General features: G+C 27.1%; 3 protein-coding genes across 5 annotated transcripts; 2 read left to right on the forward strand and 1 right to left on the reverse strand.

Annotated features, from left to right (window-relative positions):
• Nucleotides 1-1176: 1176 nt before the first annotated feature.
• Nucleotides 1177-19608, forward strand: LOC123261900 (chondroitin sulfate synthase 1). 3 transcript variants are annotated; one of them, XM_044723775.1, is made up of 6 exons: nucleotides 1178-2324; nucleotides 5399-5539; nucleotides 5630-5807; nucleotides 8940-9296; nucleotides 9484-10466; nucleotides 19599-19608. In XM_044723775.1, exons 1-5 carry the CDS (start codon nucleotides 1509-1511, stop codon nucleotides 10458-10460), a joined length of 2469 nt encoding a protein of 822 aa, XP_044579710.1. In that variant the 5' UTR covers nucleotides 1178-1508; the 3' UTR covers nucleotides 10461-10466; nucleotides 19599-19608. The 3 variants fall into 3 exon arrangements, with proteins under 3 accessions (XP_044579709.1, XP_044579710.1, XP_044579711.1); XM_044723776.1 differs by lacking the exon at nucleotides 19599-19608 and having other exon boundaries at nucleotides 1180-1582; nucleotides 1619-2324; nucleotides 9484-10528; XM_044723774.1 differs by lacking the exon at nucleotides 19599-19608 and having other exon boundaries at nucleotides 1177-2324; nucleotides 9484-10530.
• LOC123261901 (lysozyme c-1-like) lies at nucleotides 12989-14623 on the forward strand. The gene is made up of 2 exons (XM_044723777.1): nucleotides 12989-13318; nucleotides 14185-14623. Exons 1-2 carry the CDS (start codon nucleotides 13169-13171, stop codon nucleotides 14533-14535), a joined length of 501 nt encoding a protein of 166 aa, XP_044579712.1. The 5' UTR covers nucleotides 12989-13168; the 3' UTR covers nucleotides 14536-14623.
• On the reverse strand, nucleotides 16245-16502 carry LOC123261902 (GATA zinc finger domain-containing protein 15-like; the record flags this gene model as incomplete). The annotated part of the gene is made up of 1 exon (XM_044723778.1): nucleotides 16245-16502. A coding segment is annotated over one exon (258 nt), but the record flags the coding sequence as incomplete, so codon positions are not given.
• Nucleotides 19609-24292: the final 4684 nt, after the last annotated feature.

A 24292-nucleotide genomic window follows, 5' to 3' on the forward strand; every position in this document is an offset into this window, starting at 1 on the left:
TTTTTTATCAACTTGTGGTTTTATTTTTGAGAATAGTGGATTAATTGTTTGAATAAGTGAAAAGCAAAGTTCACTGGCCTCCAGTGAAGGTCTTGTATTAAATCATCACTTGATTTATAAGAACGGAAATAAGTGTGAGAATACACGTGTGTTATTTAATTCAGATATTTGGAGATTTTTAAAAATATTTCTTCAATTAAAATTATTATTTAAATTTATTATTGATTGTTGATGATCGATAATTAACAATTGATAATTATTTATAAAGAAAGAACCGTAAGCAAGTAATCCGCGAGCGGTTTAACGGTTTCAACAATAATGAAAGAAGATATCTGAAGAGCAAACTCGTATTTGCAGTTGATCGAGCCGTTAAATGAGCTAACAAATTACCGGGTAAATGTTTTGTTATTGTCTGTTTCAATAAATTACCAGCCTCGGGTGTTTAAATCTATAGATTGTACTCTAAAGTGTGAATTTTAAAATAATTTATGTCTTCACAGATAAAAATTATTTTATCGGCAATAAAAATTTAGTTTTCAATCTGGAATTGAAGGCTTCAAAAAATTTACAAGATAATTACAGTGAAAAGCAATAAATAAAATAATTTAAAGAAGAAAAGAAAATTAATTTTAATAAGTTTTTTCATTAAATAATCTGGAGATGCTTAAAAAAATTTACAAGATAATGACAGTGAAAAATAATAAATAAAATAATTTAAAGAAGAAAGAAGAGAATTAATTTTAAGAATTTTTTCATTAAATCATCTGGAATTAAATGAATAAAAAAATATTCAAAATAATTACAGTAAAAGTTAATAATAAATAAAATAATTTAAAGAAGAAAAGAACATTAATTTTAATGTTTTTTCATTAAATAATCTGGAGATGCTTAAAAAAATTTACAAGATAATTACAGTAAAAATTAATAAATAAAATAATTTAAAGAAAAAAGAAGAAAATTAATTTTAAGAATTTTTTCATTAAATAATCTGGAATTAGATGCTTTAAAAAATTTACAAAATTACAGTGAAAATTAATAATAAAGAAAGTAATTTAAAGAAGAAAGAAGAAATAATAAAGGATTATTAATAATAAAATAATTTAAAGAAGAAAGAAGAAAATAAATTTTTATCATGGAAAAAATTAGCAATAAAAATATTATAAAAATATCGGTAGAAATAATTTCCAATGATTAGTATTTAATAGTCTGGTAATGTTTAAAATTGACAGCAATTTAAATTTAAGAAGAAGATAAGAAATAAATGGATGTAATGTATGATAATAAAAGTTGGCTAAACAAAGGTTTAATTATAGATAAAAAATAATGTTTTATGTTTTATTGGTGACGATAAAATTATTAAGAGTAAATAGTAATAGTAAAAGTTGTTGTTGTTATTTTTTTTGTAGTAGTAGGGATGATTGTGGTGAAGAAATGGCGGGTAATTGTTATTGTTATTGTTATGGTAATTATTGTAATAGTAAATTGCCGAGGTGACGGATAATCCAGTGATGATTAGACATCGTGGATTAAAAAGTGCCATTTACGGCCTTATTTCAGGCATTATTATTGGGCTGTTTATGTTTAATTACCAGCATTTACATCAAACGCAGTATGATAGTAATAATAAAATTATCAAGCATTCTTTGCTGATTAATAATAAAAATAAAAATAATTTAAATAGTAATAATATTAATGAAAATGATAAAGAGGCATTTGGAAATAATTTTGAAAATATGACTGAAGATAAAAATGGTCTTGTAATTGTTGGAGTAATGACAGCCCAGAAATATTTAAAGACAAGAGCCAAGGCTGTTTGGGAGACTTGGGGCAGAGAAGTACCGGGGAAGATCATATTCTTCTCCTCGGAAGAGTCGAAAGTACCCGATAATTGCCCGGACTTGCCGTTAGTGTCACTCCCGAAGGTGGACGACAGCTACCCGCCTCAGAAGAAATCTTTTTTGATGCTTAAATATATGTGGGACAATTACGGAAGCAAGTTCGAGTGGTTCATCAGGGCGGATGATGACGTCTATATTAGGACAGACAGGCTCAAGAAATTACTCATGTCCGTGGACTCGGGCAAGCCGATGTACATTGGCCAGGCCGGGAGAGGAAATTCGGAAGAAATCGGACAGCTGGCGCTCAAATATGACGAGAACTTCTGCATGGGGGGTCCCGGGGTCATTATGTCTAAAGAGACGATGAAGAAAATTGTTCCTCATGTTAAGGACTGTCTTGGGAATCTTTATACCACGCATGAGGATGTCGAACTGGGACGCTGTGTTAAGAAGTACGCGGGGATTCCCTGCACTTGGAGTTATGAGGTAATTTTATCTTTTTAAAAATTAATTTATTTTTAACTTCCCGCTAAGAAAATTGAAAATTTTCAAAAATTTTCAAAAAAGTTATTGGTTTTACCCCGTTTTTCGAAAATTGAGTTCTCATCATATCTCGACGTTTTGAGGTCCTAGGAAGCTTCCCCGAATGTTTCCGCGATGATGTCCGTATGTCTGTATGTATGTGTGTGTGTATGTATGTATGTATGTATGTATGTGACCCTCGTATAACTTTTGAACGGCTTGACCAATTTCTTCGCGGTTGGCGCCATTCAAAAGGGCTTGACCAAACTTAGATTTTTAATATAATTTGGACCGATTCGAACCGGTAAATTTTGAGAAATCTCAAAAAAACTACAAAAAACAATTTTTTGAAATGTGGTTTTTTTTTCAATAACTTTTAAATGGCTCTACCGATCGATTCCAAAAACTAATCAGCTCTTAACATCAAAAAACCACGTTGATCGCCGTCAGCCCGGTCGAAATCAGTTGATTCGTAGGCCAGAAGGCTGACGCGTAAGATTCCAAAAAAAAAAAAAAAAAAAAAAAATTAGTTCTCCAATAGTTTTTATCAGTAGTTTTAATCAGTAAAAAAATGATAAGGTCGTGCATTTTGATAAATTTTTATTACCAAGAACAAGTTTTATTATGCTATTAATTGATAAAAATTTATCATTGAAAATTACATATTTAAATTATTATTTCAAGAAAATTTTTTTTTGATTTTTTAAAATGTTTTTTATTGCCAATTCGTCGAAGACAATTTAAGAAGATTTTTTACTACTTTAAACATCGGAGACCGTGAAACTAAGCAATTACAAATTTTAGTGTCTATTGTAATTTACAAAAAAATTCTCTCAGTATTTTTTTTTCTATAAATAAAATAAAAAATAAATTTTTGCTATTAATAATTAACTAAAATTTGTTTTAAAAAATCAAATATTTAATTGCATCATCACATTGAAAAAAAAAATATAAAATCAACTAAACTGACATTTTTTAAAAATATTTACACTCATAAAAATAAGTACTAAATTTATGGTAAATAAAAAATATTAAATATTTAAATGATTAATAAGTATTACAAAACTTTAAGCGTCTTTCTTTCTTGTGTATTACGGGAAAAAAAAATATAAATAAATTATGTACATGCAAAGATGAGTTAATAGATGCGGTTAATAGACGAGTATTGTGTAGACGTCGAAATGACTAATATAATGCCGTCAAGTCATTGACATTCGAATGCTTATTATACTCCGGTATTCAAAGAATTAAGATAAATTTTAAATTACAAGTCTCACAATATATCTACTATACTATTTATATATTATAATTATTATTATATGCTATGTGTGGATACTATTTCGTGTATGCAACCGGTTTTACGGCTTTTACCCTCACCTCGTCTTGTCTATTTCGATTCACGTCATCTGCATACGGTTATTCATAATTTAATTGACGTTAATTTAATAAAAATTATTTTAAAATCCGCGATAAAAATTATCTAACTCGACGTTGAACAATTAATCGTTTGTAAATCAAATATTTGTCATTAATTAGTCATAGTTGTAATTTATAGTTATAAGCAATTATTTGAGAAATCGAAACGAGAAAAATGCATTAATATATTGTGGATTAACAATATCATATTAACCTATAGCAAATATATGAACAATTTGATTTGTCCAAGTATAATAATAATAATAATGATAGTATTATTAGACAAATATTAACGATAAGTTTCAATTAAAAGATGAGTTACATCCTCATCAGATTTGTTTGAAAGTAATTTTTTATTTTCATTGATTTAGATGTATTAATATGACGCAATGATTGTTTTGAGTCAATTATAAGCAATTATACGCACCGCGTTTAGCATTTGTCATTGTCATTGGTCTTTAATATATAATTAAATAACCAGAGATAATTAAATTTAAACTTAACAGGTAATAAGTAGTGTCATGTTTCATGTTCGTATGAGATAACATAACACGAGAAATTTTTAAATGAGGATGTTAATCATTAAATTTAAATAGAAATAGAAATAGCTTATATTTTTATTCATTTTTCTTATTGTCTATCATTTTATTTTAATAGTTTCAATTTCAAATAATTTATTTTTTATTGAAAAAAATTTGCTTTGAATTATATGAAAAAATTTTTATTTATTGATAATTTTTCCATTGAAATTTAAAAAAATATTAAAAAAAAAATTATGATTAAATTAAAAAAATTTTTAACATTAATATTTGTTTTAAAATAATTTGACCACTTTTTTTTTTGTTAAAAAAAATTTGCTTTAAATTATATGAAAAAATTTTTTTTTAACAATTTTTCCATTTCAATTTAAAAAATATTATTACTTGAAAAATTATGATTAAATTAAAAAAATTTTGAATATTAATATTTGTTGTAAAATAATTTGACCACTTTCTTTTTTGTTCAAAAAAATTTGCTTTAAATTATATAAAAAAATTTTTTTTTGTTAATAATTTTTCCATTTCAATTAAAAAAAATATTTTCCTTGAAAAATTATGATTAAATTAAAAAAATTTTGATTATTAATATTTGTTTCAAAATAATTTGACCACTTTTTTTTTTGTTGAAAAAAAATTCCTTTAAATTTTATAAAGAAATTTTTATTTTATTAATAATTTTTCTATTGCAATTTAAAAAAATATTTTTGCTTGTAAAAAATTATAATTAAATTAAAAAAATTTTGAATATTATTATTTGATTTAATTTTTTTTGTTAAAAAAAAATTTTCTTTAAATTATATGAAAAATTTTTTTTATTAATAATTTTTCCACTTCAATTTAAAAAAATATTTTTGCTTGAAAAATTATGATTAAATTAAAAAAATCATGACTAATATTTGTTTTAAAATAATTTGAGCTAACAATAAAAAAAAATTTTTCGTAGTTAAAAACAGTTTCTTAGAACTAAAAATTAATATTCCGTTATACCTTGATCGTAACTTATAAATTAATATAATTATTACTTCCTGATCCTACAGTTAAACACGGATTATAATAATTAATATAATGAATAATTAATTACAGATGCAGTCGATACTTTATCACAATAGTAGCGGAGATCAATCATTCACTGGGAACCTGAAGAAACGTGAAGTACACCAAGCTATTACGCTCCATCCAATCAAAAGTCCTCCGTACATGTACCGGCTGCATAATTACATGCGGGTAAAAAAATTTAATTTGATTAATCGCGGACTATCATAATAAATATCTAATAATTGAATAATTATTAATCATTATTAATTTTATTTTTAGGCTTTGAAAATTCAAGATTTGCAGCACGAGAGAATTAAATTGCACCGTGATATTTATTCTATGGCTGAATTGCTTAGAGAAAATGTTAGAGAATTTATCAGAAAGCCGATTGCGGAAAATGTTAAATTGTTTCCGAACTCGGACAGAGAAAATTATTTTGGAGATACGCTGATGCTTGGTTAGTATAATAATAATAATAATAATAAATAAAATATTTAATGTTGGATGGAAAGATTTTGTGGGAGACGAAAATAATACTAACAATATAATGAAAGTAAGAAAGAAAAAAAATTTGCGGGTCGGAATTGACTGATTTGTATTAATGAATCCACTTTGAACAATTGATTGTGCAAATTGCTTACGACACAGTTCTATTCGCCTCGGTCCGTCAGCCAGAGACTAATCAAATTTTTCATTACCTCATTCTCATGCAATAGTCACGGGCAATTTGTCCTATCATACATACGTCCGTATTATACACTCTGCCAGAAGACGAGCCCAAATGCATTTGTCAGATATTTTATATCATCTCTATTATATTTAACCCATCTATCTCTGTAATCGATACTTTAATAGAAAATTTATCTTTAAATTAATTTAAATTATTTTTCCACTCCATAAATTGTGATTAAATTATTAAAATCGAATTATTCAAAATTTTCATATCTTCAGACTATTTTTAAGCAATATTAAAAAATTTTATTCTTCAGTGAAATTATAAAAAATAATAATGATAATTTTATTTTATGGGGAGTACTAAAAATTGTCTTTTAATTTTTTAATCTAAAAAAAAATTCATTTTAGAATTTAAAAAATTTTAAGGACTTAAATTGTATATTAATTTGTTTTCTTACAATTATTGATTATTTCATAGAAAATTAAGTCAGGATTAAAAAAAAAATATTTAACAGTTTTAGAAATTCAATAAAAAATTTAGCTTCTTTTAAATTATCAAAAAATTAATTTAAAATTTCACGACTTTCAAAATTTTTTATTAGACTTTCTTAAATTTTTATTCTTTTTAAAATAAAAATAAAATTCAGATAAAATTTGTATAGTTTAAAAAAATTAATAAATTATAAATTTTACCAATCACTAATTATCCATTCAAAAAATAATTTCACACAGAAAAAAAGGTTCACTTGAGCCAAGAAAATATTTTTCTTCCTAATTTATTTTCTTGAGTGAAAAAAATTTTTTTTTACACAAGAAATATTACTTATTCCAAAAAAATTAATTCTTTTGCTTTAAGAAATAATTATCTTGATCCAAGAAAATTTATTTAAGTCAAGAAAATCTTGTTTTGAGAAAATGCAGCCTCTTGCTCCAAAAAATTTAGTTCTTGATAGAAGTAAATTTTTTTGTCTTGAGAAAATTTCTCTCTTGCTCCAAAAAATTAAATATAAAGATAGAAGTAAATTTTGATTAATATTTTTATTGATTAACATGTCAAATAATATTTCATTATTTTTTTTCATTCAATATGTATAATTGCACGCTAAAATAATATAAAATGGGTATCAAATATTCAAGAGAAAAATTTTCTCAAGGTGAGAAAATTTTTTTCTCAGCTGAAGTAAGTGGCGCTGCTTCCCTAAAGTATCTAAAAATCTTAATCAAATATAAAAATTTATTGTATCCATAAATTGTGATTAAATTATTAAAATCGAATTATTCAAAATTTTCATATCTTCAGACTATTTTTAAGCAATATTAAAAAATTTTATTCTTCAGTGAAATTATAAAAAATAATAATGATAATTTAATTTTATGGGGAATACTAAAAATTGTCTTTTTTTATATTAATTCTTCTTAAGAAGTTCTTATGATAATTTGAATTAAGAAAAAATGACTTGTACCAAGAATAGAATTTAAAAAAAAATTTTTACTTCAGCGAACACAACTTTGGTCTTCCTTCAGGCACCCGAAAATCGGCTGCCCAATTTCAAAACACAGTAACTGAAAATTTTAAGATTTAAAAAAATTTTTCTTATTAAAAAAAAAGTTTGCGCGCCTCTGAAAAAAAAAAATACTTTTATTAAAAAAATTTTCTTGATACAAGAATTTATGTTCTTGAAAATTTTCAAGAATATATAAGGTAAAAGACCCAGTTATTGACACTGGCCTAGTTGATTGACACTTGCAATTTTATTCTAATTAAAAAAATAAAATGTTCTCAAAAAATCAATTATCTCAAAATTTACAATTCAAAAATTATATTTATTAATTTATTAGAGTCAATTTGTTTTATTTAATTAAAATAAAATTGCAAGTGTCAATAACTAGTTCAGTGTCAATAACTGAGTCTTTTACATTGTTCTTAGCTCAAGAAATTATTAAATTGATTGAAATAATTTTTACTTAATTTAAATAAAGCTATTCTTTTGTTCATCTATTATCCAAAGATAAATATTGATGCTCTTCTCTTCAGAAATTAATAATTAATAATAATAGAATATTTGATCGTCAGCGAGTTTTTTGAACCGAGAAATTGTTAATTGAGTAAAAGTATTTTTTTTTATCAATTATAATTGATAAAAAATTTGATTTATGAATAGAAAATACTTGAATATAAATATTTTTACAAAAAAATACTTGAAATTATAGTCTAAAAGTTATAAAAAATGCAGCAATACTAAAAAAAATTAGGTATAAAAATTTGTGTTTTAAAATTGGACAGCCGAAATTTTTTTGTGCCAAGAATTGCACGCCTCATAAGCGAAGCGTTGAGGTTGTGCCCGACTCTCGACTTTTCAAAAAAAGTAGTTTTCTCGAAACTGAAATTGATTTTTGTTATTTATATCGCACTTACAAATTAATATGAGTACACTTATATCAAGTCAAATAATTTGTCAGGCACATAAAATATATTTCAATAACAATTTTTTTGTTTAACATTGTAAATAATAACATTAAACATAATCTTTTCTGGACGTTCGTGTATGGATGGGTGTATGTGGCAGGGAAATTGGTCGAAAAAATGATCGTGCAGGAATAATTTTTTTTTTATTATCTAAAGTAACACACTTAGGATTTTCTCAATTAATATGCCCGTTAAATTCACTGTTGTTAAATTATTATTTATAAAAAACTAATATATGACTGTGGATTTTTTTGGATATCTATCTATACATTTTATTATAGTATTTTTTTCCTCACTAAACCATAGCAGAGTTTTCTGTTTTTTATTATTTTGCTCACCTTTTATTTTAATCATTTTTATTATGAAAAATGAGATTATGAGGCGTGGACTTTTGGATTTTCCAAAATTTTTTTGTTCTCCAGCCAATAAATTTTTCTTTCTGTGCAGGAATTCCAGCTGGCCTAAAGAGTTTCTCGCCAAAATCACCATCAGAGGTAATCCCATGGGACTTTATCTCACGGTCAGAGTACAGTTTAACCGACTCAAATCCGCGTCGGAGAATCCACAGCGACGTAAAAGAGGGCTTGGAGGACATAACGCGGGAAGTTATGGCTTCAATCAACTCATGCTCGCGACAGCGGGGTCGAGTAGTAGAAGAACGGTCGATGTTATACGGATACAGACGTGTGGATGCCTACGGGGCTGACACTATTCTCGACCTTCTGCTGGTCTATCGAAAGTATCGAGGGCGAAAGGTTACACTTCCCGTTAGAAGACATGTTTACGTTCACCAGCACTTTACCGGTTGGTTTTTTTTCTATTTATTCCTCCGCATTATTCATCACAACTACAACAAACACTACTTTTAAATCTCCTAACTACTATCTATTATATTCGAATTATGAAATGATTTATTACATTTATTATATTTATTATGCCTCAGTACAAATTGCAGTCGATTATTTTAATTCCGATGATTATTTTATCCCAGGAATCGAAGCGAGGGAAGTAATCGAGGACCAAGAAGACGGAGATCAGACCCGGCAAAGAAATTTCCCTAATTTCTACTCGACCTTTCTGTTCAATTTTCCCCCGAGCAAGCCAGAGGAAGATCCGGTCGAAGACAAGACCGTTCACCTGGTGGTGCCTCTGTCCGGGAGATTTAAAACCTTCAAGAGGTTCATAAAAAATTACGAGCAAGTTTGTTTGTCGACAAACGCCAAGACTGAACTATTAGTTATACTGTACCCGCACAAGCTCGAGGATTCGGTCGACAGTACCTTCAATTTGGTAGATAGTATTAAATTAAAATACAAAAATGCAAAGATTAAAATTTTATTAGATAAGGATAATTTGTTTTCACGCGCTAAAGCGCTTGATCTAGCGATTAAACATTTAAATAATAACGACCTGGTATTTTTTATTGACGTGGACGTCGCGTTTACTAACGAAGCGCTCCAACGGGTCAGATTGAACACGGTTATTAATAAAAAAATTTATTTCCCGATTGTCTTCAGCCAGTACGACCCTAATTACGTTTATTATTTTGATAAATCAAATCGTGAAAAGAAAAAAAATCAGTTTGGAGATCTGGCCAATTTGAGCGAACCCATGGGATACTGGAGGCTCTTTGGCTTCGGAATTGTTTCTCTGTATAAAAGGGACTATCTGAAAATCGGCGGGTTCAATTTGTCGATCGAGGGTTGGGGCAAAGAAGACGTTGATTTTTATGAGAAATCTGTCAGGTCTTACATTACTGTATTTCGCGCTCCAGACCCTAATTTAGTTCACGTGTACCATAAGGTTACGTGCGATGAAAAATTGTCTAGTACCCAAAAAACGATGTGCAAGGGATCCAGGTATGAAACTTTGGCTAGCAAAGATACGCTTATGAAGATTATTTGCAATGGGTCTGATTATTTGACCTTTTCCAAGAAAAGGAGTCGCATTGTTAAACCAGGAAATTGATAATTAGTTTTAAAATAAATTAGGGCTAAGAATAGTATTTTTCTTACCTAGGGCAGGAAAATAAGAAATGTCTCAGATTACATGTAATTGTTGACCGAGGCGAAGCCGAGGTCGACAAACATGTGATCTGAGGCTTTCTTATTTCCTGCCCGTGGTGAGAATACTATTTTTCTCCTCGACGGAGGCGGAAAGCGGCATTTTTATTTAGCGCAGCGGGCGGAAAATTGACGCTTTCCGCCCGGAGGGGAGAAAAATATTTTTAAATCATTGATAGTTTTTTTTTATTTTCAAATGAACTTTAAAAAAAATTTTTTTTGATTAAAATATTTTTTTAATTTTGTTAATATCGTCCATAATTATCAATTATTTGTATTAGGAATGTGGACAACATAGGGATCAAAATAACAAATTACATTATTATTTCTATCTATTATTAATAATGTAATTTGTTATTATGATCCTCTTGTCCACATTCCTGATATAAAAATAATTATTTTTTTTAATTCAGTCGATTAATTTTGAGAAGATATTTATTGTTTAATAAATAAGCTGTGATTTTATTAAAAGTTAGTTTAGGAAATTAAAGTAATTGTATTTCCGTAGATCTGTAAATAATATGCATTTGTGTAAAAATAATGAGTGAATTACTCAAGTGAGTTTTTATGTATTCAATTGTATAAATCAAGTTAAGATGATTAATAAAATAAATATATGAATAATTATGATCGACTGTTATCATTTTTTTTATTTTACCGAAATAAAAGAAATACATTAAAAAATTTTGATTAAAAAAATTGCCAAGTACTTTGAAGATGTTAAATAAAATTGTAAAGAAGATTTTTTATTTACAATCGTTGTCGTTAATTTATTTTTACAGAAAAAAAATTTGCTTGAATCAAGTGAATAATTTTAAAGAACTTTATCTTCTTGATTTGAATAGAAAAATTCTTAAACTAAGAAATTTTTCTTGGCATAAGTAAATTTTACTTGATTCAAGAATTTTTCGTTTTAATTCAAAGCAATGAAACTTTTCAAAATTATTTTCTTGGTTCAAGAATTTTCATGTTGATTCAAATTAAATTTTTTTTCAGTGTGGAAAATAGCCATTTGTAAACTCGAACGTTTATAAACTATAAATTTGAAAATTAGTTGATAATGTCATTTGCAAAATTAATCGCAAATAAAAAATGAAATTAGCGAAATGGAAATTTCACCAAATATGAATTCAGTCATTTATAAAATAGCGAAAAATAAAAATCTGTGGCTATGTAAATTTAGCCAATTCTTACTGAAGAAACTTGTAAAATTACCCGTTTTTAAATTTTTTATAATTTTTGAATGGGCCGGTAGAATCTGCTTTAATTTTCAGAAAAACTAAATTTATGGAAGTCCTTTTAGATGCCTCAAATCATTTTTTGATCCGTCGACACGTTCAAAAATTCTTCCCGCTAATTCTATATCTAAGCGCTTGAAATTGCACTTGTAACGCTATCGAGCTCTTCGAGCTCCAAATTACAAGTTTGTGTTATTTTGAGCTCTCCGAGCTCAAAGCGGTCGCTGTTCTACCCGTGTAAAAAAAAATTGTCTTAAAATTGTCGTTCGTTTAAGGTCTTAAACGTGACACAAGCTAAGACTATTTTAAGACTCTTTTAAGACGCCAAAAAAAAAAAAATTCCGAGAGCAGATTTTTGAAAATTTGGTTCTCGAATTTGTTGTGAAAATTAATTTTTAGACATTTTTTAGACGATTTTACGACTTTCTAACCGCAATATTTTTGAGTAAGATGTTTTTAAATTGAATTTAAAATTGTTAAAAAATTATTATCTGACAATTTTAAGACATATTAAAGCAAACTTTAAGGGAGTTGGGAAAGAACGGATAGGGGAAAGGGGGACCTACTCAGTGGGAATTTTTTTTTTTTTTTTCCGTGATTGAAAAAATAATCAGACAGCCCAGACTGGGAATCGAACCCAGATCTCTCGGTTACGCGCCAAGGGCTCTACCAGTTAAGCTATCCGAGACAAGTACTGACTACTTTATTCAGTCACGTATATAAGAGTGCTGGCTATTTTCCAATCAACTTAAAAACATACTTAAATTAATAACCACGATTGTATGTAACACTGATTAATTATTCATCAATATCCAATTTATAGTCAATGTTTACATTTAAACATATTTAACAGTGTGTAAGTAATGAAATTAGCTGTTTATTTAATTAAGATATAAATAAAAAGAAGAAATATTAAAAAAGCTTCTTAAGTGAAAGTTATATTTGTTGTAATTAGACAATATATTAATCACAACTTATCAAGAGATGAAATATTAAGATTTAAATTTGTTAGTTTAAATTTTATCTATTTTTATTTTTAAGCATTGTTGATAGCAACAAGAGGCGTTTGTTTGAGATTATTTATTTGAAGATATAAATTACATGAATAGTTAAAAGATAATAGCTTTATCACGTATCCGAACTCAAGGATAGAGTGATACCACTTGATTGGCGATACGACAGACGGCGTAGTCGTTAATGAGACACTACGTCAATTATAAACTTTAAGTATTCACCTTTAATCGTTGGCATTAGCATTTGTATTATTTACACTTTGCTTTTAATCACTTAGTATTGTATCGATCGTCCGATTTTCCGCGATCAGTTCAATTAAAGTTTAAATATAATATAAAAAAAATATTCAATTTTCTTGAAAATGATTTCATATTCAAGTAAATTTATTTATAGCTTGTTTTTATTTTTTGTTCTTACGGAAGTCAGAATAGACGGAAAAATTCTGACTGAATGTGAAGCCGCGCGCGAGCTCAAAAATTCTGGAGTATCTGCTACTTTTCTGAGTAACTGGGTAAACATTTTTTTTAATTTATTATTTCTTATCTTAAAATCCAAAAATAAATTTCTGAAAGAAAGTTTTTTTTTTTAAATTATATTTGCAAATAATTGTTAATAATTCATGACAATGTGTTATTGGAATTTTTTTTATATTTGTTGTGTAATAATTATTTATTTTTACTTGGAAACATTAAAAATAAATTTTTTTAACTATTTAAATTAATAGTATAATTTTAAGTATTGGTTGAAATGACAAAGCAACACTATAATAATTTATAACAATTACTTGGTCCATTGTAGTATTATAAATACATTTATTGCCGTTTAGAGAAGTGCCGTAATTATTCTATTGAGAGAAGTAGAAAATTATTGTATTAGAAAAATACTTCCGCGTTCTTGCAAATATTAATTGAAGTAATTATTGCAGTTCAATTAAACTTTTTTTTTTTTATTTAATACTACCGACTAATAAAAATTTCTCACGCTTAATTTTCTCAATTTTTTTTTTTAAACAGTTACTGTAATAATTTACTCATAGTTAAAGATTTTTTTTTTGAAATTTTAAATACAGTAAAAAAATTTTTTGTCAGTACTTAAAAAAAATGTTTGTAAAAAATTTTTATATTACAATTTAAAAGTGTTAAATATTCAATATAAGAATTAAAAAAAAATTTTTTTTTTGAAATTTAATGACAGAAAAAAATGTACTGTTCATTTATTTATTTATTTATTTTTTAACCGAGTCAAAAATTAGGTAAAAATTTTTCTAAATTTATTTAATAAAAAAAAAATTAATAAATATTAATTAATAGAATTGAAAATAAAAATTTAAATAATTTTTAACAAAATTAATGAAATAAAATATAATTATCCTGGCAGGTATGTTTAATGAAAAGTGAAAGTGGATTGAACACAAGTTTAGTAAAAGGACCCGGCACAATGTCAAGCTATTCATACGGCGTTTTTCAAATAAATAGCTTAAAATGGTGCAAGATAGGAAGAAAAGGCGGCGAGTGTAATGCTAAATGCGAAAACTTTGCCGACGATGACATAACCGATGACATTGTATGCGCTAGAAAAATTCAGAGTACCGAGGGGTTCAAGCACTGGGACGGATGGGTCAAAAAGTGCTACAAGAACGAACCAGGACTTCCTAATGTCAGCGGGTGTAAAAGTAATGCCGTTAAACGTCATGCAGTTATGAGAAAAATCATCGATTTTTTTAACTAAAAAATTGAAAGTTATTTTTTAATTTAATTGTAATTAAAAATATGAAATTTTTATAAAAAGTTCTTAACTAATTATCGACATAATAAATATGAAAGAACTTTTAATATTTATCAAGAATAAAAATTTTTATTTTTTTAACTAAAAAATTAAAAAATAATTTTTTAATTTAATTGTAATTAAAAATATTAAATTTTTATAAAAAGTTCTTAATTAATTATCGGTACAATAGATCAGAAAAAACTTTTAATATTTATTAAGAATAAAAATTTTTATTTTTTTAACTAAAAAATTAAAAAATAATTTTTTAACTAAAAAATTTAAAAATAATTTTTTAATTTAATTGTGATTAAAAATATAAAATTTTTATTAAAAGTTCTTAACTAATTATCGGCACAATAAATCAGAAAAAACTTTTAATATTTATGAAGAATAAAAATTTTTATCAATTTTAAGAATTGAAATAAAAATAAAGAATAAATAGCAACTATTAAAGATTAAAATATCGATAAAAAAATTAGCAGTTAAAAAATCTTTTAAATTGATAAAGAATAATCGATAGTTTTTATATTCAGTGTTGTAACTTTTAACTTGGCAATAATTGTAATGATTTCTGATCAGCGATCAGATAAATATATAAGATAAATAATAGTAATAAAAAAAGTAAATTGTCACTGTCATCAGAAGCTCGATAGTAAATCATGATAAATGAAAACTTAATTGCGGATTATAATAAAAAAAAATGAAATATCTAATAATAATAATAATAATAATAACAAATTTCTGAAAGATTTCCTGAAAGCAACCAAAACAATTTCATTGATCCAATCTCACTTACACACATCGAATAAATAATATAATTGAACAAACTTGAAATACGTAAGTTAAAGTAACTCTAAGTGCTCGACGCAATGATGTAAGTTTAGAAATGTCTTTCGATTAGAATGACAAAAGAAAAAATAACGTGTAATGACTTTTAATTAAACAAAAGTGAATTTTCTGAATGTCAAATTATTTCTTTTAAAGCCCATACCTACTGACACTCTAATAAAATCACTAATCACGATTGAGCCCAGTTATTAGATTTAAATATATGCATTTAAGAAACTATTTTAACATAATATCATAAATGATTGATAGTTATTTTTTGCAGCATCACTAATTTTTCATCAAAATCATTATTTATTATTTTTTACATAACAATAATAATAATAATAAATCAGAAGTAGAAGGTATGGACATTAGTAGACGTTACTTTTTATTTAAATTTTAAAATATAACTCTGGAATTCAATAAATTGCATAACTATATTTTCGCCTGGTTTTAAAAACACGTTAATCAAGGTCGTTTAGATGAGTAAACTGTATATTTAAGCGAAATGATTAATAACTTAAATAATTTCCCTGATTACCTATCAAGCCTACTTACAATGTCAATTTATTTTATTTTTAATCCACCTTTACTTAAAGCCTTTTGCTTTATTGGTCTTTCATATTAGAGAGAAAAAAGTGATAAATATATTCATAAATTGATATATTAAAATATTATTATTATTATCGGGTTAAAAATTTTTTTACTTTTTTTTAATTTTAATTTTATTAAAAAATAATATTTTGTTTTAATAATAACAACAACAACAATAATAATAATATAATAATAATAATAATTTTTGATTATTAAAAATAATAATTTTGTTTTATTATTAATAGATTATTATTGTTGTTGTTGTTGTTGTTGTTGTTGTTGTTGTTGTTGTTGTTGTTGTTGTTGTTGTTGTTGTTGTTGTTGTTGTTGTTGTTGTTGTTGTTGTTGTTGTTGTTGTTGTTGTTGTTGTTGTTGTTGTTGTTGTTGTTGTTGTTGTTGTTGTTGTTGTTGTTGTTGTTGTTGTTGTTGTTGTTGTTGTTGTTGTTGTTGTTGTTGTTGTTGTTGTTGTTGTTGTTGTTGTTGTTGTTGTTGTTGTTGTTGTTGTTATTATTATTAAAACAAAATATTATTTTTTAATAAAATTTAAATTTAAAAAAAGTAAAAAAAATTTTAACCCGATAATAATAATAATAATAATAATAATATATTAAAAATAAAATAAATAATAATAAAATAAAATAAAATTATTATTATTATTATTATATATAAAGTGACTTAAATTGGTTGTGGAAAAAATTAAAATATTTTAATGACTGAACAGTTGGTAAGCAGGTGTTGAGAATAATATTTATCTTTACGTATTGTACGTATATATGTACTTGCGTTATTATACGTCCATTTATATTTACCCATAAATATATGTATATAATATAATGGACGTAATATGTGTGTGTTTATGGGTACAAGTTGGATCATGAAGAAGAGTGAGCAATGAGCATGCATGTAACACTTACTCCTTTCACTAGTGTAGCGGAAGTTAAGTACGACAAGAAATGAAAGAGAGAATAAAGAAAAACGCGTGAGAGCGTACCAGGTCATCATTATTTGATAATAAAAATAATAATAATTATTTATTTATTTATTTATTTGTCAATAACTATTTCCTTTAATTAATAAATTTCTAGAGCAATCAAATAATTCAAACTTGTCTAAGATATTTTGTGGAGATAAAATTTATTGGCTTTGCAAATCAGTAAAATTTTTCTTATTTATGATAATTTTTTTTTTTATTATTGCGAGCGGTGTTAAGAAATGAGAGAGGATAATATTATGGTTATGATGGTTAAAAAAAAGACATTTTTAATAAATAAATGCATAAAAAAAATCCTTTCTCTCTTCTCTTGTGAATCTTATGGACATTTAGACGGTGAAACTCGGGCGCTCGACCTCTGCAAAGGTCGATTCTCAGTACAGTGAATCTGCGATGAAAGTGAATTCTACTGACGTATCAAAGCTTTAAATAATGAAATTTATTTATAAAAAATGGCATGCAATAATAATAAGAAAGAGAAGAAGTGAATTATGAATGAAGATACTTTTTAGCGGAATTGATTCAATATAAAATTTTTAAGATTCATAACTTATCTCTGGATTACATTTTCATTGTTCTCTGTATTGTTTTATTAAATATTCATAATGGCATTGTAGTCTAAACTTTTGACGGTGCAAATTCAATGGTTTTTAACCGGAAGAGTTTCTCCAGTTTCACATACCACGGTGTGATAATTATTTTACATGGGAATAAAAATAAGATGTTATATAGATTTTAAGATTCAGATCCACAAGTTGTTATTGTTATACTTTTTATATTAACATGTATACCGCACGTAATACCGTAATTATGTTGTAGGCTGTTCGGTCTGAAGATTTAACATTAATATTTTTATTTTAAGCTCATGCTTTTACGTCACTTTTGTAACAATTGTTACATTTAATAGTTTAATAATGTGCTTTCTACATAACAAATATTTTTTTTACTCTATATAATATAATAAAGTAATATACAAAAATGTGTCATGAGCTATGAGTCATTATTTATCAGCTGGATCTTTTTTCATAATAAAATTTCTTTTTTTAATTAAACGCTGCAATTATTATTTTGTAATTGTTACGCGACTTTTGCTTTTAAAGTCTCTTTTACATTTTATTTTAATTGCATTTACGTTGGAATTTTAATTTTATAAAATTATTTTAAATTTTAATTCTGAAGAGACATTTTTTGGGAAAAATTTAATTTTTTAAAAAATTTTTTCCAACTAAATAATTTTACACCTAAAGTTCAAAATTAAAAAAAATTTTTTCTTCACTTTTTTTTTGTCCTCGACTTTAGCCGTGAGAAAAATAAGACCTTGTAAGTAATTAAATAAAATTAAAACAAATCTTAACTTATGAAAATTCATGAGCATTGCTTAAATTTTCAAGTACATTACTTTTTAATTAATGCAATAATTTTAAAAAAATTTGAAAATTACTTTGTACACTGATAGAAGGATTTATTAAATATTAATAATTTAATTTATTTGAAGACAATTATTGAATTTATTAAATTTTAATAAATATTTTTTAACATTCAATAAATATTTATTAAGGGCCAGTTTTTCAATCCAAGATAAAATTTTATCCAGGATAAAATTATTATTGCCAGTATATTTATATATATATATATGAAATGTATAAATATATTTATGAAAATTAAATTAACCGACATTTGAAAATTTTTATAATTTATTTTATTGAAAAATAATTTTTAAAAAATTCAAACAAAAATTTTCACTTGTAGAAAATTTTAAAAATTATTTGTGAAATTTTTAAAAAATAGTTTTTTAGTTCTAATTTTTTAATAATAAAAAAAATAAAAAATTATTGAGAGGCGGTTAACTTAATTTTCATATATATTTTATTATTGGATAAAATTTTATCCTGGATTGAAAAACTGACCCTAATAATTGACAAATATTTATTAACAGTTAATAAATATTTTGTTGAGTAAATTTGTTTCGCTTGCAATGTCATATGATATGAAGATTACTTATAAACAAAAATCATATTTATAGATTATTTGCATTAATTATATTACATTGTAATAATGTTTATTGTAAAATACCAAATTTTATCACAGCTCATAATTATCTTTTATATTTTTAAATATTAAAAACGTTAATTTATTTAGTGAATTGAATTATTATCATGTATCTTAGCTATAGGGTTATAAAAAGTGTCAAAAGAAAATTGCCATTGTTGCTTTTTATTTTAAATAAATATTTGTTAACATTTAATAAATCTTATTTAATAAATAATTTATTAACTGTTAATAAATATTTATTAAATCTTATGATGTTGAAAAACCATTAATTAACAGTTAATAAAGCTTATTAAATATAAGCAAATCTTTTTATCTTAACCAAAATAATTAATTTTTAGTTGAGAAATAGAATAAATTTAAATGTTCAAGATCAATCTTATCTAAAAATTAATTAAAAAATGTTTAAAAAAAACATCTACGTAAATAAAATATATTATAATTATTATTAAAAAAATAACATATAAACTGGAGAAAGGAGAGCTCTGATAACTTGACAGAATAACGGTCATAAAAAAGTAAAAAAAATAAGGATATGAAGAATCAGGCATCAGGACTGAAGAAGACCCCGAACGCGGTCGCTCAAGCGAAAGTTACAAGCCCCAAGGCTTCTGTAACTCTCCCCTTTCTTCTTTTGTCCTCCAGGTATAATATAATTTTATACCCGTCGAATATATCGAATCAAAGTCCCGGCGGTGAAGGATCTCGATTAATTCATCTTTAAAATCCAAATCAACACCTCAACCCCGTAATTATCCTCGTTACCATCAAGCAAAAGTCTCAACTGTTACTTCTTCGAAGAAACAAACAAACTGTTAGTTAAATTAACCCGCGAGCTACATAATTAAAGTAGTAATAGCATTTCTGAATGTCAAACCCATACAAATAAATCGCGTTTAATAATCGATAAAAAGATTGTTTAAACGATGATTGACATCAAGCTCAAACTTTCCATTGCTGAAGATGCTTAAAAAATCAAAATCATCTTCACCTAACCTCAAGTGCCCGTTAAACAAAGTTTAAACCTCAACAAAGCGTGGTATTATTTATTTCAATTATATATCATGCTTCTCATCCTCTCTCGTGTAATGTTTAAGCTGGTGTCAACTCTTTAACAATAAGCTTACTGTAATAAACTTGAGAAGAAATAATGGCATTGTCACGTTAATAAATAATTTAAAAACTGAGTTGCCGTTTTTGTTCATTGATAAAATTTATAATTATTACTCTTTCTCTTTTCGTTTTATTTATTATTTATTATTTATTAAATAAAAGGAAGATTAAGAGAAGGGAAGTGTTTTACTAAGTAGGCCGGGAGTTCACGTGCGGATAATCGAATTCCACAACGAAGAAAGCGTTTTCCCTCTCAATTGGTGGTCACCATCACTGGACACATTGCCAATAAGAAAACGATGCTCTCAGCACTAATGCTGTTGCCAGGGCAACTTTAATCCATCTTATTTTATTTTTATTTTTTATTTTTTTTTTTTATTGCTATTACCTATTACTGAATACTTGGTTACTTACTTACTTACTTACTTACTACTACTTGAGTTGTTTTAAATTATTGCATGCAACATACCAGTCACTTTTGCCGCTAGTCTTCTCTTGGGCCTCTTAGCCGCTACTGATGATGCTAATATAACGTTGTGCTACTCTTTCTTAGTCCTTTTTCTTAAAATGATTACGTCTGGATGCCGGATGGTGATAGTAATGGCGATGGTAATAAATGCTGATGGCGACGGTACTTCCCCTTGTAGATGCTCGAGCTGTAATGTACGGAAGCGCTATGAGAGATGATACAACTTTGCTATTTCTTCCTGCTCTAACATCAAGACGCATCTTGATTTTTTTTTTACAATTAAATAGTTGCGGACGGAGAAGTCCGTAGATAGGATGAAACAATTTAATGATTCACTGGTGATTTATTCAGAGGAATTTTGTTTTTCGCGAGAAAGGAAATTGATTATTTTAAAAATTAAAATAGAGAGATAAAAAGGTATTAGCATTTTGTTTAGTTTCACTTCTTACTAGTTACAAGATTAGGTTTCTAATGTAAATTTTAAGGATGACGCTTTCGCTTAAATTAGAGTAGACGTGGAAAAATTTTATGATTAATTAGATTATTGATGCGAGATGGTTCAAGTATTGCTGGTAATTTTGTTTTTTTTTTTGTAGTAAGTGGTAGTTTTTGAATGATTGATCGGGGTTTGAAGAAGTAGTTATAGCAGTTATGGTCTTAAAGCTAAAGAAGAAATAAATTGAATGCTTAAAATACAAGCTAGGTTTGTTACAGAAATGGTTGAGATAATTTAAATGGAATGTTGGCAATATATCGCATTTTATGATGATAATTTAAACAGTAAACGGTGAATTATTTTCAGTTTGGATAAAAAACACGTTTGCTATGAAGAATATTAAAGAAGATGATACTGAAAATAGCAACTTTTTTAACTTCCCGCTAAGAAAATTGAAAATTTTCAAAAATCGGGAAGTTATTGGTTTTACCCCGTTTTTCGAAAATCGAGTTTTCATCAGATCTCGACGTTTTGAGGTCCTAGGAAGCTTTCCTGACTATTCCCGCGAGGGTGTCACTATGTCTGTATGTATGTGTGTGTGTAAGTATGTAAACCTCTTATAACTTTTGAACGGTTGAACCGATTTCATCGCGGTTGGTGCCATTCGAAAGGGCTTCGCCAAACTTAGATTTTCTGTTAATTTGAACCGATTCGGACCGATAGATTTTGAGAAATTTGGAGAAATCTAAAAAAAAGTAGGAAAAAAAATTTTTTCTGAAGTTTTTTTGGGATAACTTTTAAACGGCTCAACCGATCGATTCCAAAAACTAATCAGCTCTGAACCTTGAAAAACCACGTCGATCGCCGCCAATCCGGTCAAAATCGGTTGATTCGTTCGAGAGATATCGTGAACGAAAGAAAACCGAAAAAAGTGTTTTTTCAGAGTTACTCCGAAATTTCTAGTTTGACCAATTGAAACTTAGAAATTCTTTATGAGGCTTAAAAAACTGCGTAGAATGCCGCCAACCGCGTAAAAATCGGTTCATTCATTCAAAAGTTATTGCGGTATGAACATTCAAAAAATAGTGTTCTATGAAACTTCTATCAGACTTTTGAGCTCAAAGAGCTCAAAAGCATAGAAAAGGTATCTTTTTGAGCTCGGAGAGCTTAAAACAACACACAGATTGTACTTTTGAGCTCGAAGAGCTTAAAAAAGCGGCCAGGTATTAACGGAATTGGCGTGAAGTTGCAGGGATGGCCTTTAGGGTCAACCGTTTTCCTAATTTTTAACTTCCCGCTAAGAAAATCGAAGATTTTCAAAAATCAGGAAGTTATTGTTTTCACCCCGTTTTGCAAAAATCGAGTTTTCATCAGATCTCGACGTTTGAAGGTCACAGGAAGCTTCCCTGAATATCCCCGCGAGGTTGTCACGGTGTCTGTATGTATGTGTGTGTGTGTGTGTGTGTGTGTGTGTGTGTGTGTGTGTGTGTGTGTGTGTGTGTGTGTGTGTGTGTGTGTGTGTGTGTGTGTGTGTGTGTGTGTGTGTGTGTGTGTGTGTGTGTGTGTGTGTGAAAGTATGTGAACCGCTTATAACTTTTGAACGGCATGACCGATTTCATCGCGGTTGGTGCCATTCGAAAGGGCTTGACCAAACTTAGATTTTGAAAACTATTTGGACCAATTCAGATCAATAGATTTTGAGAAATCTTCAAAAAACTGAAAAAAAATTTTTTTCAAATGTGGTTTTTTTGGAATAACTTTTATACGGCTTGATGGTTCAATTCCAAAAACTAATCAGCTCTTAACCTCAAAAAACCACGTCGATCGTCACCATTCCGGTCAAAATCGGTTGATTCGTTCGAGAGATATCGTGAACGAAAGAAAACCGAAAAAAGTATTTTTTCGGAATAACTCCAAAATTCCTAGCGCGATCAATTCAAAATTTAAGATTCTTTGTGAGGCTTGAAAAACTGCGTCGAATGCTTCTAACCGCATAAGAATCGGTTTATTCATTCAAAAGTTATTGCGGTTTAAAAATTCAAGAAATAGTGTCTTATCAAATCTCTATCAGACTTTTGAGCTCGAAGTGCTTTAAAGCATAGAGAAGCAATCTCTTTGAGCTCGGAGAACTCAAAATAACCCATAAATTGTATTTTTGAGCTCGAAGAGCTCAAAAACGTCATTGGTGCAATTTTAAGCGATTAAGTATGGAATTAGCGGGAAGTTGCAGGGATGGCCTTCAGGGTCAACCGTTTTTCTAATTTTTTTTTTTATTTATTTGAATTTAAAATTTTATTATAATCACATTAAATCGACCTTTAGCCCTCATTACAAGTTTATCAAAACCTGTGAAGGCAGCGAGCCATACTGGAGCGACCAGAGCATAAAACCATGGATGAAGGAGATCTGGACGAAGCTAAGGTGCGGAAACATCAGCAGGCACTTGAAAAAAGGATTCTCCAAGGACTGCTCGTGTAGGCTTTGCAAAGGGGAAGCAGAGACATTGCCGCACCTATTTATATGCAGAGAGGCCATGAATGCTTGTGACAGCAAAGTTGCGCAGCATATGAGACAGCTGGTTGACGGAAAGTTTGAGGTGGACCTTGAGTATGCTATTAAAGACATTTTGAGAGGCCCGCCATTCAAGGAAGTATGCATGTACTTTGAAAAAGTATTGGACCGAATCAAATTCGGAACTTCAGAAGCTGAGCCAAAGAATGGGGAAGCAGAGTCCAGGTAGACAGTGCAATTACAAATAACCAAAATGAAGCAAATTATTAAAGTTTTATTTATAATTGTTAATTGAATGTAGCATGGGATGGGACAGTATTAAAGTTTTTTTTTTGTAAAAGCTGTACTTAAGAAAATAAATAATAAATATAATCACATTAAAAAAAAAAAAGTTTGGAAAATCCAAAAGTGCACGCCTCATAATCTCCTTAAATTTCTGCGTATGATTTTTTTAATTAAAATTACTTACTAAAAAAAAAATCATAAAAATGATCAGATATTGCTTTCAGTATACTTTTTTTTTGAAATGTCGACTAAGTTTAGAATTTTTTTTAAAAATAATTTTAATGAAAATTTTTTAATTATAAATTATTGTTACCAAAACAATCAAATTTACTTTATGTAAATTTATAAAGTTACGGATGTTGTAAAGGTGTAAATAATTAATAATGTTTGTAGATAAATCACAATATTACATTGAAGTTTTCGACCCTTATAATTCACAAAA

This window comes from Cotesia glomerata, linkage group LG3, assembly GCF_020080835.1.
Source record: "Cotesia glomerata isolate CgM1 linkage group LG3, MPM_Cglom_v2.3, whole genome shotgun sequence".
Taxonomy (NCBI): Eukaryota; Metazoa; Arthropoda; class Insecta; order Hymenoptera; family Braconidae; genus Cotesia; species Cotesia glomerata.

Bases quoted from the DNA above. Each gene is read 5' to 3' on its own strand.
- LOC123261900 (XM_044723774.1), top strand. From the start codon at position 1,509: ATGATTAGACATCGTGGATTAAAAAGTGCCATTTACGGCCTTATTTCA. The intron at 2,325-5,398 runs GTAATTTTATCT...AATTAATTACAG, and splicing joins CCTGCACTTGGAGTTATGAG to ATGCAGTCGATACTTTATCA. The intron at 5,808-8,939 runs GTTAGTATAATA...CTTTCTGTGCAG, and splicing joins TGGAGATACGCTGATGCTTG to GAATTCCAGCTGGCCTAAAG.
- LOC123261901 (XM_044723777.1), top strand. From the start codon at position 13,169: ATGATTTCATATTCAAGTAAATTTATTTATAGCTTGTTTTTATTTTTT. The intron at 13,319-14,184 runs GTAAACATTTTT...TTATCCTGGCAG, and splicing joins CTACTTTTCTGAGTAACTGG to GTATGTTTAATGAAAAGTGA.